Source organism: Podarcis melisellensis, assembly GCF_964234715.1.
Source record: "Podarcis melisellensis genome assembly, chromosome: 4".
NCBI lineage: Eukaryota > Metazoa > Chordata > Lepidosauria > Squamata > Lacertidae > Podarcis > Podarcis melisellensis.
This window is the reverse complement of record NC_138531.1, coordinates 91,676,916-91,690,672: the sequence shown is the minus strand read 5'-3', so window position 1 is coordinate 91,690,672 and position 13,757 is coordinate 91,676,916. Positions and strand designations below refer to the sequence as shown.

Genomic DNA, 13,757 nt, shown 5'->3' with positions numbered 1-13,757 from the left:
TTCTGAATACTTTCTCCATCAACCTCCAAGTTGGTAATAGAATTCAATTTGTGTCTCTTTTTCAGCTGCCATGCTAATAATTTTCCACATTTGTTTGCTGATTCAAAAGATCTTTGTTTCATTTGTTTAATTTTCCATTCTACTTCTTGGTTTATCAATTTGGCATATTGTGCTTGATGGAACTTAATTTCTCTTAACACTTCTTTTGACTTTGGGTTAAGTCTAAGTCTTTTTTCACCCTCTCGTATCTTCTCTAAAATCTTATCTCTTTTCCCATTCCAGAGTTTTTTCTTAATAGAATTTTGTTGAATCAGAAACCCCCTCATTACAGCTTTGCTTGCGTCCCAGATTGTTCTCTTGTCCACCGGGGTATTCATATTGATTTCAAAATAATCCTTCAACGTTTTTTGGGCCTTCTTCACAATCTCCTGATCTCTGAACAAAGTGTCATTCATTCTCCATCTAAAGGATCCAGCTGGCACAAGTCTCAGATCCATTTTCAATGCGTTATGGTCGGAGCAGGTTTTAGGGCAGATCTCTATTTTTTTTGTCTTAGGGGCCAGCCCTCTAGTTATCCAAATTTGGTCAATTCTTGTCCATGATAGGTGAGCCTCAGAAAAGAAAGTCCCTTCTTTACCTAGTGGGTTTTTGGTCCTCCAAATGTCGATCAAGTCCATATTGTCTGTCAGTTCAAAAAAAGATTTAGGTAGTCTGCCATCTTTAGTCAAATTTTGGTTTTGTGACTTATCCATATGTGTAGGGACGACTCCATTCATATCTCCCATCAAAATGATGTTAGTGTAGTCTATATGATCCAACATTATCTCATGCAGCTTTTTGTAAAATTCCGCTTTCCCCTCATTTGGTGCATATACTCCTACTATCAAAAATTTTTCTCCTTGTGTTTGGATTTCAATCGCCAAAATTCTTCCTTGTTCATCTTTAAATATCAACTTTGGTGCTAGGTTCTCTTTTGCATAAATCACTACTCCTCTTTTCTTAACTTTGTCTGAGGAAACAAATTCTTGGCCTAATTTTTTGTTAATTAAAACTCTCCTATGGAGCCTAGTCACATGTGTTTCTTGTAGGCATATGATGTCCAATTGTTCCTTTCTCAATATGTGAAAAATCTTTTTCCTTTTCTCAGGGGAATTTGCACCATGAATGTTCCAACTAAATAGCTGCAGAGACATCTTGAATCAAATTGTTAGCCAGTAGGAGTGTCTTTCTTGCTGTCAAGATCTGGAGGTATTGCACCAGGCGGAGGTGGTGGCCAGGCACCTGCTACTCCTTTCCGAAGGTCCTCCCCGTAGTCGTTCAAAAATTTTTCTTGGTCTTCTGCTGATCTAATTCTCACTTTTTTCCCTTTAATGCTGAAGGATAGTCCTTGAGGGAATTCCCACCTATAAGGGATTGTGTTGTTTCTCAGTAGGCTTGCGAGGTCTTTATATGCAATTCTTAAATCCAACAGCTGTTTCGGAATGTCTCTGAAGATTTCTGCAGTTCTTCCCTGAATCACCAATGTATTTTTAAAATGAAGGCCGAGTATGTTATCTTTTTCTTGCTTAGATCTCAAAATGACCAAGCAATCTCTTGGTTTGTCCTTCTTTGCTACTCTTCCCAGCCTGAAGGCGGTGACAATTTTAAAGTCCTTGTCTTCTGCGATACCCCAGAACTTTGATATTTCTGCCGTCAGGTAGCTGATCAAATCTTCTTTCTCAAGTTCTGGTATATTCCTAATCCTAAGGTTGCTTTCCCGGTTTTTCAATTCTGCCATGGACAGGTAGGCTTGCTGTTCATTAAGCTGTCTGCTCAGTGGTCTTACTTCTCCTCTTACTTCCTCTATCCTCTTTTTATTTTGGTCTGCCTTTAAATTTGCTTCTTCGGCTAATTTACGATTTTCTGCTGTTGTTGCCTGCAAATTTCCAATGGCCTCTAAATTTTTAGAAACTTGGTCAGTCAATTTGTTGATTGTGGCTGTCACCTGATCAAACTTAGAGGCCTGCTCATCTGCCTTTTTATTTAACGCTGCCAGCTGTTCCAAAATTTCCTTAGATACAGGATCTAGTCCTCCTGCAGCCATGTCCCGAAAAGCTGGCTGTTTAATTTCTCCTTCTTGCAGACCTGTAACTATTGGAACTGATGATCTGCGAGGCTGCACCGGCAAGGTTGTTTGTATTAGCTCAGATTGTTTTGCTTTTTTGGCAGCTCTTGTTTTTGCGGCTCCACTCATTCCACAGCTGTCCATGTAGCAAGGTCAAATTGTAAATCCCATGGGAAAGACAAACCGAAAGATAAACATCCAGGCAGAAGCTTTACAAAAAACCCTGCAGTTCCCAGAGACTATATATTCCACAATCCAGTAGGGGGAGCTCCCCAAAAGTTAAGAGAAAAAAAAAGGTGAAAAGTTTCCACCATTAAATTCCCCTCTTTAAAAGTTCCAAAAAGTTCCAAAGGTTAAAGAAAAACCGAAAACCAAGGGGTAGAACCTTCAAAAGTTCATTTAAACTAGCAGAGAGTACGTGTTCTTTACAGTGGTGCATGCACAGTTCCTTATTTGTAACCACAAAAGTAGCCCCAAAGTAACTTTAAAGTCTTATATACAGTTACCGCAGTCTGATGATTTTTGTATCCAGACAGCCCGAGAGCTGTTTTGAAACTTTGTAATCCACACAAAAAAGAAAGGAAGAGGTTGCTGCCTATATCCTCTTGTAAAAAAGAAATTCTCAACTTTTCTTAACTTTCCATGCACTTTAATTCGAATTTGCAAGGTGTACTCCAACTTCTTAAAAGTCCCTCTCAGCGCTTCAGATTTATAGCTCTTTGCTTGGTGTTTAAACAGAGCCGGAAGACGGACTTCCTTTTTAACGTCTCCCGCTTTCAGCCAAATTTCAGAAATTTAGAGTCCCAAATCTCAAAAACCTTACTCACGAGTAAGTTGATTCCAATCGAATGTTCAAGGAAGAAAGGTCAGCGCTCATCAGCAGCAGCCGCGCGGCTTCACTCCCGCGGAAAGAGCGATGAACTCACAGCACCGCTACCCCCTCCACGTTCCGGAGCCCCTTACGGGGTCCCTTCTTCGTTTCCGAGGTCGCTCTTGGTGCCCGCCGAGTCCCACGACCACAGGCTCACTCTACCTGTGGTTTTTCTTAACGGGTCTCCGCTTTGCCGTAGCGGACGACCCTTTTCCGCGGAGCCCCTCTTCACAGCGCGAAGAGGACCGCCATTGCTGTTTCGCGCCGCCTCCGGAAGTCCCAGACCTGATAAATTATAAAGTGATTGGCAGCTTGGTTATCCACTATTATGTTATAGCACTTTCGGCATAACAATTGCTTTTTACAACCCTCATATTGCTTTTTCGCAAATGATGTTACGCTAGAGGTCACTGTTATTCCCATTTTACAGATTCATTTATTAAAAAACTAAGAATCGCAAGAGGAGCTCACTTGCGTCTGCCCAGCAAATTCAGGGCTGAGATAGGACTTTGAACTCTCATGGACTATAGGAAACCAGAACAGGATCAGAATTCTGTATCAGCATATAGAATTTCACAAGGTTCATATAATGACTCCTGTTTTTCCCAGGAACAATAGGAATTGTGCCTACCTATGGTCTGTCTATTCAGACATCCTGCCAGCCAAAAACCATAGTTTCCAATTCTGGTTTGGTGGTTAATCACTAAGCCTGATCTCCCAGTTCCAACCTAACACCAAACCATGGATTCCTTAGCCATGGTTTGGCTGCATAACCATTAAGGCACCAGGGTTATATACCTGCCGAGAATATCTTCAATGGCAAACTCAGGCTTATAAATTCACTGAAATGAATGCTTAGGAGCAGTAACTACAAATGCTCTGAAGGGCCCCCAAAAGGTTAGGCTGAACAGAAAATGGGAAATGAGAAGTTAATTCAGATAGCGAAAAGAATCTGGATGTTACAACTAGTTAACAGTCAACTGCAACAGCATCAAGCATCACACATCACAATATTAAACAGAGGCTCTGCTGCTACTGCAGAGTTAAAGAAAACGAAGTATTAGCAAAAGCAGTGTTATTAACTAAAGCTTTCGTCTACATACAGAAGACAAGGACGCCAAGCCAGAAGAGCCACTAAGATTGGTTAGCGAACTGGGGCTCTTCTTGATTCTGCCAAGTGGGTAACTGCTGTCTGAAGCGGTATCTGTTTCTCTGTCATCGCTCTACAAGATATTACACAAAGAGAAAAAAAGAAGTCTGTGCAGGTGTTCAAAAAGTGGCGAAATATATTGCCATGCGGCACACCATTTTAACAAAGTAGGTCTGCCAAAGTAGGCTTGCCATTCTGCAATGCAAAACTGTAGGGGACAACCATTAATGAATAGGCATGCAAGAACTTCGCCGTCTCAAATATATAAATCACGGAGAAATTAAGAAAGAGGCAAATGTGTGTTCAGTATATCGGCTGCCATCACTGTTCCTGGGCCAGTAAGACACCAAGTCCAAACTCCTACCTCAGAGACAATACACTACTCAGTGTGGATGCCCTGCTTAGCTTTACAGTTTAGCCTTTAGCAGAAAGAGCCATAGCCTCTGCTTTCATTGCCGAAGGTCCCTGGGTTCAATCCAGGTGTAGCTGGAAAAGACTCACCTGAAACCCTGGAGCGGCACTGCCAGCCAGTGTGGGCCAGGGGGTAGCCAATGAGGTGTCCTCCAGATATTTGCTGGACTACAACTCCCATCATCCCTGACCATTGGTCATGTTGGCTGGGGCTGATGGGAACTGTAGTCCAAGAAGATCTGGAAGGTGATGCATTGGCTATTCCTGAGCTAGATGGATCAACAGACTGATTCAGTATAAGGCACCTTCCTAGCTTCCCAGCCATTGTGACAATTTGTCAGGCATGATGGGAGTTCCAGCTGACAACATCTGGAGGGGTGCTGCGTTGCTTGATTCAGGACATTGCTTGATACACTGGCAGAAATCCCCAAGACTCACTCCTCCACCCTGACCTCTCAGGAACAAGCTAAGTAACAGTGTCAGAAGACTCAAGGCTGCAGTATTTCTCCTGAGCCAATCAGCACTCCCTGAAAGTAGGCAGCCAAGATTCTGCATTTCTCAAACGAGCAAAAGACAAGCAAGCAAACAAAAACCCTTACCTCCTCCTGCGTAAATGTTGGGACTGATTTGCTCATCCTTTTGATTTTATCCGGATGTGAGAACTGGCTATCAAGGAAAGAAGGTGCTGTGGAAACTGGAAAAAAGCAGCAGTTCTTGTTTAGAGAGCTAATTAGATTCTAATACGGGGGGGGGGGGCGCAGGGGACAGGGACGAGTCATAGATTGCTTTTGGAGAGGGGGGGGGGGAGAAAACTTCAACATGCAGGATGCACTTACTAGGAGCTGCAACACATATCACAAGGAAGCTGCAACGAAGGACACGGACGCGAGCTGTGCATGCCCTTCCAACACTTCCAGCCACCCTATACAGGGCACAATGGCCTCCAGATGTTGATTGACTACAACTCCCATTGGCCATGCTGGCTGGGATTGAATGGTGTATGCAGTCTGCAACATCTGCAGGGCGCCATATTGGCTTTTACACATTGTTTTTTTTTCTGACGTGGGTATATTTTACCAAGCCTCCCACACATGATACCCGAAGACACTAAAATAAGGTGCAAGTATCTCCTGTTACTTCATGATGTCTGAAGCGACTCTTTCTCTAGCCAGGAACTGATATGACTCTATGGCAGAACAGGGTTTCCCCTGCTTAATATATTAATTCCCCACCACCACCACCTAATTATTGATTTGAACCCAAGATTCCTCTTGCATGCCGTCCACTATGTGGCACTGGCTCTCCAGATATTTGACTTCAGATAGTATTTCAAATGTCAGTACTTGGAAATCTACAGTCGTGGGTTCTCAGTATCGTTGTTGGCATCTGTCTGTCTGAAGAGGAAATGGAATGTGCCTCTGGGGGTGAAGCTAAACAGCTGTGTTAGCAGCACCAAAGTGACCTCCCTTGGGCGCAATCCTGGGCAGTGTGTATGGAGGTCCTAGACTGCCCAGACAACAAGACCCTTACTGATGTGGTCCAAAGGAAAGGAAAGCAAGATGTTTGGCAACAGCTTGGCTGCAGGAGTTGATGGAAGGAGGCATACAAAGGGCCATCCAACCATTCTTGATAGAGGGCTGAATTAAATGCACAAATTTTGCCTGCACCTAGCAAGATGTATGGGACTGTCCTTCTGCCTCCTGGTCCTATAGCTATGGATGGAGCATTGTGCTATTCAGGAATATAAAGAGCCTTTTCCATGATGCTGCCAGTTCTTCTTTACTGGGCCTTCCCTTTCCCATCCAGTATCACTATCAAGCTTTGATGCTGCAAGAATCCCAGGAGGTGGTTCTAAAAGGCTCACTGTTCAGGGATCTTCCCATTCCACAGCAAGTCCATGAATTACAACTTGGTTACAAACAGCAAATGGAACACACACACACACCACGCTAAATATGCACGTCCTGCTGCAGAAGTAGCTTTACAAGATACAAGCCATTAGTAAAACAAGAACAAGAACAAACTCCAAATGTATTATTAGTCAGCCAATATTAGCAGCAATGAAAGAGTGTGAAGCCACAAAAGGTTTTAGCTACTGTGTGCAGGAGGGGACATTATTACTCACTTCCTGGAGCATTCTCATCAGGCTGATCTGCTTTTTGATCTGGTCAAAATTGCAACGTTAAATACTGTCACACTCTGATGCCGCTATTGGCTGTGCTATAATCACAGGTGAACTGGACACTTTGCATGCGACGTCTCAGCTATCCCCCCCCCCCCCGCAATCATGGCTTCAGAATTCTATGCCTACTGCATTGCAGAATGCAGAAACTGCCTTCTTGACTGTTAGAGCCACGACTGGTCTTGTCCACTCAATCCGCCAGAGCCTGTCTTCGCAAGCAGGGGAAGTCCCTAACTCACCAAGAGTTTGAGACCCATCGATTACCCTCACCTGGTTTAGCCAGCCAATCAAAGCCATTTCCTGGGATGTGGCCGCTGTCGCATGCTGACAGCTTCTAGGAACCACAGGTGAGAGCTGAGTGCAGGCTGGAGACCCAAGGTGGACAAACTGCCCCAGAAGGAGAACAGCATGTCCCCCAACAGAGGGACAACCCCTCGCATACACCCCAACAGCACTATAGACACACAGATGAACATCACCCAGAGTCTAAATCATGCAATACTCTTATCTAAAAACCTGGCAGGCAGAAAAGTCTTTTGCTGCTAAGAACGAAGAAACACTACTGAAGCAGGTTACGTTCATGCAGGCACAAATAAAATAGTTACCATCTTCCGCACTAAGCATTAAATCTTCCTTTGGGAGGTTTCCTTTATCTGCACAAGAGGGGGGGAAACGTTGACATAGTTAGACATTCCTGCTGTTTAGGGAGGTCGCTGTGGGCTCTCAACATAGGCCTCTCGAGGTGGAAAAGAAAGATGCTAACTCGGGAACTTAAAGCCACAGGCAAACGCATAGAAGCCTTTTTTTTACGAAATATTATAGGGTAAAGAAATGCACCTTAAAAAATGAGGCAGCCATGCCATCCTTTCTAGCACAGACTATATGGCTTTTATGGGTGCCTGGAAGCCCAGGGTCATAAATGAGGACAACTCTGGGGTTGCGGCACTCATCTCGCTTTACTGGCCGAGGGAGCCGGCGTACAGCTTCCGGGTAATGTGGCCAGCATGACTAAGCCGCTTCTGGCAAACCAGAGCAGTGCACAGAAACGCCATTTACCTTCCCCCCCGGAGTGGTACCTATTTATCTACTTGCACTTTGATGTGCTTTCGAACTGCTAGGTTGGCAGGAGCAGGGACCGAGCAATGGGAGCTCACTCCGTCGCGGGGATTCGAACCACCGACCTTCTGATTGGCAAGCCCTAGGCTCTGTGGTTTAACCCACAGAGCCACCCGCGTCCCTGCTACATTGGATACAACCCTTAAAAAAAAAAGTAGCTTGGGATGCATAGACCTTCCAAAGGCAATTCTTAACAACAATGAGGCAGGTGGGGAAAAGAATTCTAAGAAAACCTTCAGGGAGTACGGAAGACGTCAGACAAGTTTTTTTTGCTCACTTGATGTGGCTGATGGTATGTCCTCTAGACTTTTGGAAGGGATCTGCCTATTTGAACTCCTTTTCAAAGCCTCCTTTACTGGGTTTAGTTCTTCTTCCGAACCTGTTTCAAGACAAAAACACATGAACACTGCACAACGCACAGGCATGTACTTTAAACAAGCATAGCCCTTTTAAGAAAATAAATAAATAACTTTGGTGGGTAGGAGCCCACAGATGTTTCAGCTAAGAGGCTAAGGAAACCTTGGTTCCTCAGATACAGGTGGACTACAACACCTATAATTCCTGATAAACGGCCATGATGGGAGGCAACGATGGGGGTTATAGTCCAACAATACCCAGGAAACCAAGAAGACTGAGCTAAAGTGTGAACGGGAAAGATTAAGCCGTTATGTAGCACACATCATTTTATTTTTTAAGTTGCTTCTGTGTGAAGCAACGAATAAGTCGAATAAATAAAAGCAGCCATCATGCTGCCCGCCAGATGTTGCTGGACTACACCTCCCATTATCCCTGACCCCTGGGCCATGCTGACTGGGGCTGATGGAAGCTGGAGTCCAACACCTAGAGCAGTGTTTCCCAAACTTGGGTCCCCAGCTGTTTTTGAACTACAATTCCCATCATCCCTGACCACTGGTCTTGCTAGCTAGAGATGATGGGAGTTGTAGTCCAAAAACAGCTGGAGACCCAAGTTTGGGAAACGCTGATTTAGAGGGTACCATGTTTGCCATTGCCTAGAGAGCACAGCTCCCTTCCTGAGCCCCAACTGACTGGCAAAGGGGAGGGCAGGATTCTAAGAGGCAAATGTTAGCAAGCCTATTGCGCAGCTGCAAGGAGGGCGTCTATCCATTGTTCTGGGAGATTATGGGGAAATACACATATATGCAAAGCAGTATGCATGTCCTGCTTTTAATCCAAGGTGAAGGGTTGGAAAAGAGTCCCAAGAAGATGGGAATAACTACCTTAGAGAAACGATGCAAAGGCAAATTGTTACGATGTGCCCTTGGGTTTATTGCACTAGACCAGGTGTGGAGGAATCTTTGGCTCTCTAGGTGTGACTTAACTGCAGCTCTCATAATCCCTGGCCATTGGTCACAATTTCTGGAGGTGGAGCTGATGAGAGCTGTAGCTCAGTAACATCCGGAAGGTCAAAGGTTCTCCGGACCTGCAAAGGGATCTGCTGCCCAAAACACCCTTTTTAAACCATAGGAATCTGTTTACAGGGTGGCCAAGTGCACAGAAAAGCACTGTGCCAGCAGGGTACCAGGCACCTGTCACCTCAATTTGCCCAGAGGCATGTTTGTGTCAGGTGTCAAGTACCCAGCAATACCCCCAATTGAACAAGGTACCCAATATTTGACATTACCATTCCGATTGTCTACTATCGATCTATTAATGTACTAAAAATATTTCCCCCTTGGGTTAATCTTCATAAAGCATACACACCACCCAGAGGTAAGATCAAATAATTCAGAAACTGCTCACGAGTTGAACTTCTTTGGAAACCCACAAAAGAATTGCGGCTTTCTTCTGAAAGGTTGGATTCAACGCTCCTGGCATCTTCATCCTCTTTGTTGCCATCAGCGTGACGGGCGGCTAGCAGCTCAACCTGTCTTGTTTTAGGGGGGTTCCCCTCTTCCGCACCCTCTTTTTCACTTCCACCATCGAGATAGGCACTGGCAGTAGCAGAACCTTCTCTCCCTTTTTCATATTCCTCCTCCCTCTTACCTGTCTTGGCATGAGTGGAAGAATCTTCCCTTCTTCCCAGGAGCGGGGCTTCAGGTGATGCGAGGTTAAGCTGAATAGTTTTTTGGAAAACCGCATTCCTTTCAGGGGTGCCAGAAAACTTTTCTCGGTCTACAGTTTGGTTATCTTGCTTGAAAGTCTTGCCCTTGAGCGGTATTTTAACCTCGGTTCGAAAGTCGCTCGGCACGCTCTCAACAGACGTTTGTGTTTTTACGGCTAAACCTCCCCAAAATCCTGACTCATCAGTCACTTTCTTCTCTTCTTCATTGGACAGAAGCAAAGCAGCACCAGAGATTTCTCCAAAAAGCTTTTCTAAACTGGATTTGAATACAGAACTGTCTTTTTCTAGGGCAACAGATTTTGTTACAGTTTCATTTACGTCTTGGGGAAGAAGGCCCGTCATGCTATCTGAGCCATGGACACCATGGAGGTTCTCCTTCATTCTGATATCCAACCATTTCATTTCAGAAGGTTGCATCTGGGCAGTTTCTTCGAGGAGTTTCCGGAAGCCTGAATTAAATTCTCTTTGCTTCAACTTGGATGGGGCAACTTCCTTGTTTACAGTTTCATTAATCTCTTGACCATAGCCAATTCCCTGCGGGCAAACTAAATCTACAGTCCGATTAGACTCACTCTCTGTCTGTGCCCCATGACCACTGCTTGAGTCTTTCTGGCTTTTTGGAAGAACTTCAACATCTTCCTTGAGCAGATTTTGGAAGCTGGCTCTGAGTTCAGCCTGCCTGAAATTGGAGGGAGCAGTAGCTTTTTCTATCATCTCAATTATCTCTTTATCATAAATTGAACTTGTGTTCTGATGGGGCTGTAATGAATCATGGTCTGGCTTAGGAACTGCAATGTCTTTGAGCAAAATTTCGGAGCTCTCCTTAAGCAGTTTGCTTAAACTGTCTCTAAATGCCACATGCTCAGCCGAATTTGGTTTAACAGTTTTCACGACCGTCTCTGCCACTTCTGTAGGTTGCTCACCAACATTCCCTTGAGCTCTTATGTTTTCCTGGTTTGAAAATGACAACAGCACAGCTGCCTCTCCTGCTGGTCCAGCCTGCATTGTAGTCAATAACTTGCTACTGTCTTCGTCCGTATCTAAACTTCGGTCAAGTGTCCCACCAGGAGTCTCTTTAGGAGGATTGGCCATTTGGGGTGAAACAGGAATGATCTTCCTGGTTGCCTGCTCAGAAAACCTCTGCTGCAGTTCCCCAGGGACACTGTCAATTTGTGCTTTCAAAATACTCTCATTTGTGGGTGTTTCTGGCAATTCCTTCAAAAGAAAGGCTAGTTTGGCATTCAAATCGTTGCCTTGCCTTTTCGATGGAACATTAGCTTCTGCCGCTGTCTCGAAAACCTCTTTCGTGGGAGAGTTTGCTCTGTTCTGACTGGCGAGACGAGCGTCAGGCAGGATCAGTTTTGGCGAAGGAATCTGGAAGAATTCTTCCTGAGAAGTAGCATTTAGATGCCTTTGGCCTTCTTCCCTGTTGGGGGATTTTCCAGACACCAAATCTGAATCTTCTGTTAATCCAGATGAATCCCCCAAATGCTTTTTGAATGCAATGCGTCTATCCTTGGGTGGGACATCTTTTTGTATTGTTCCATCTGTTTCCCAGGACTCCACTCTGCTATTTTTTTCATCCGTGTCACGGCTGCGTTCCATCACCTTATTAAAAAAACGCCTCTTTTCCAATGGAGAATGTGCTTCTTCAGAAACATCCGCCGCTATATGACGACTGGGTGAGGAGCTCTCATCTGAGGTGTCCTTTAGCAGCCTCTCTAAGTTAGTGACAAAAGCAGTGGTGTCAGCTTTTGGTGGAACCAAAGTTCTGCTTACAGTCTCTGGAACCTCAGAGACTTTTCCATCTGCACCTGCAAAAACAGGCCCCTGCTGTTGATTCTGGTCACTGTAAGAGGCTTGCACCTCTGTTGCTAACTCCACCTGTGGAACCCCTTTCTTGTCAGCCAGAGGATAAGCCAGCAAGGACTCCTGAAATGCTTCTTTCAACAGTTTCTGCACGCCACTGTTAAACAGACTGTGCTGCACTTTGGATGGAGCTTTTGTTTTTTCTATATACTCTTCCACCGGGCGCACAGTCTTTCCCTCTGCAGGGGCAAATTCTACATTTCCTAATGGCACAGCATTCACTGATTGGGAGAGAGCTGTCCCTCCTGCTTGTTTTGGGACAACACAGTTTTGTTCCTTCACGTCAAATCCTTGGAGGATTGGTTTTTGCTGTTCACCTTCCAGCACCGCCTGGCTAGTTCCTTCCCTGACTTCTTCCAACTCTTTCAGATACCTTCCTGAACTACTTTGCCTGCCCCTTGGAACAGTCGCCTTCGCCTTGGCTTCATCCATTCCGCTCTGCGGTTTAGTACCCCCATCCCAAAAGTTTCTCAGGCTTTTGAACTGCGAAGGATTGAGCATCTGAGCCTTTGCCTCTTCGTCTGCTTTTTCCTTTAAAGCGTGAATCTTAAAGTGTGGCTTCTGGTGCAGAGCAGATGACGCTCTCTCTGTTTCCAAACCGTCAGCTTGGAAACCTCCATCCTCTTTAGAGAGAACCATGCTGGGTCTTGGGCGCGAATTATTTGCATCCAGCAACTCTGTAAATGCATTATTCCTCTGGTCACTTGGGGGTATTTTGCCAGATTCATCAACAATACGGCCCCCTTCGAATTTATCCATTACATTTGGTCGAACTTTTCTTGAAGGCAACTTAATGCCATTATCATCAGGTCCAGAGTCATGCGCACCAATTTCAACTTTTCTGAAGGTTACTAAATTATATGTGCCTTGTTCGTTATCAGATTCTCCAGTAACATATCCTGAGGATCCACCCACTGGTTTTATTCGGCTGCGTTCCTCTTTATAGATTGGTATCCGGTTACTCCCAGGAGTGCTTTCACTTAATAGGCCTTCCTTATATGCAGGCTTTGGGTTCATCGCCTCTCTTTCCCAGAAAGCCCTGATATTCTTGACTTTTCTTGGAACCTCTGATTCTTTGGAATCGTCTTGAGGCAAGGTAAGGAGATTCCCTCTACTAGGGTGCTGCACAGTTTTGTCATCTAGATGCCCAGATTCTTTCCCTTTAGGTTCATTAAACAGCTCTCCAGATTGATGCTCAGAGTTTGCTCCTTCCAAAAAAGCTTTAACACCTCCTGCCCCATTGGGCGTAACATCTCCCCTTTCTGTTACTTTTCCAAAAGAAGAGCCAACACTTTTCAAACCCGGTTTTCCCTTTGCATCTTCCAACATCTTCCGTTCTTTGCCCAAAGCACTTTTGTCCTCCGTTTCAACCTTGCCTCCCGCAGCCCTTTCATCTCTCTCGTTTGCAGGCTGGCCAATGGCCTGAAAACGTGTTCTCTCATTTAAATGAATGTCCTGCCCTTGGGAGCTAGAGGAAGCAACCTCCCTTGTTTTGCTTTGATCTTCTAGTAACAGGCTGCCTGGACTTCCATCCTTTGTAAATGGCGACCCACCTGGAACGTTTACCATTTCGTGGAATCGATAGTCCTTGCTGGTTGGCTCTTCTCCTTCACGTACAGAAGAATGCAGATTTAACATATCTGAACTGCAGCCTTTATCTTTTGCCGTTGCAGCAGTTTCTCTTGCCTTGGGTATATCCATTTCCTCTGCAAGTCCCGCGTCTTGCGGAAGCGTCTCTTTTTCATCATCACTGGAACTTCTTTTAAACCAGTCGAGCACCTTAGATATGGACTCATCGGCTGCCTTCAAGATCTCAGCAGTGTATTTGTCAGATTTGGAAACAGTTTTAGCACTGGGAGCCTCAACCAGAGCTTGCTTACCTTGTTCAAGGTCTGCAGAGCCAACTTTTGGCACCTGAGGGTCTTCTGTTTTAGGCAGCTGCTGGTCTGCAAGAGACAACCAATTTTTGTT

General features: G+C 45.0%; 1 protein-coding gene across 12 annotated transcripts in view; it reads right to left on the bottom strand.

Annotated features, from left to right (window-relative positions):
* SYTL2 (synaptotagmin like 2) overlaps positions 1 to 13,757 on the bottom strand; it is a 66,583-nt gene that overhangs the window by 14,012 nt on the left and 38,814 nt on the right. For 7 of the 12 annotated variants that reach the window (XM_081909528.1, XM_081909523.1, XM_081909531.1 and 4 more), the window contains 6 exons: positions 13,667 to 13,732; positions 8,112 to 8,213; positions 7,324 to 7,371; positions 6,662 to 6,700; positions 5,136 to 5,230; positions 4,079 to 4,198 (listed from right to left, as the gene is read on the bottom strand). In XM_081909528.1, coding sequence (XP_081765654.1) covers positions 4,079 to 4,198; positions 5,136 to 5,230; positions 6,662 to 6,700; positions 7,324 to 7,371; positions 8,112 to 8,213; positions 13,667 to 13,732 — 470 coding nt within the window. Of the gene's footprint in view, positions 1 to 4,078; positions 4,199 to 5,135; positions 5,231 to 6,661; positions 6,701 to 7,323; positions 7,372 to 8,111; positions 8,214 to 9,595; positions 13,638 to 13,666; positions 13,733 to 13,757 lie in introns of those variants that run through there. The other 5 variants (XM_081909521.1, XM_081909524.1, XM_081909526.1 and 2 more) reach the window with 5 other exon arrangements.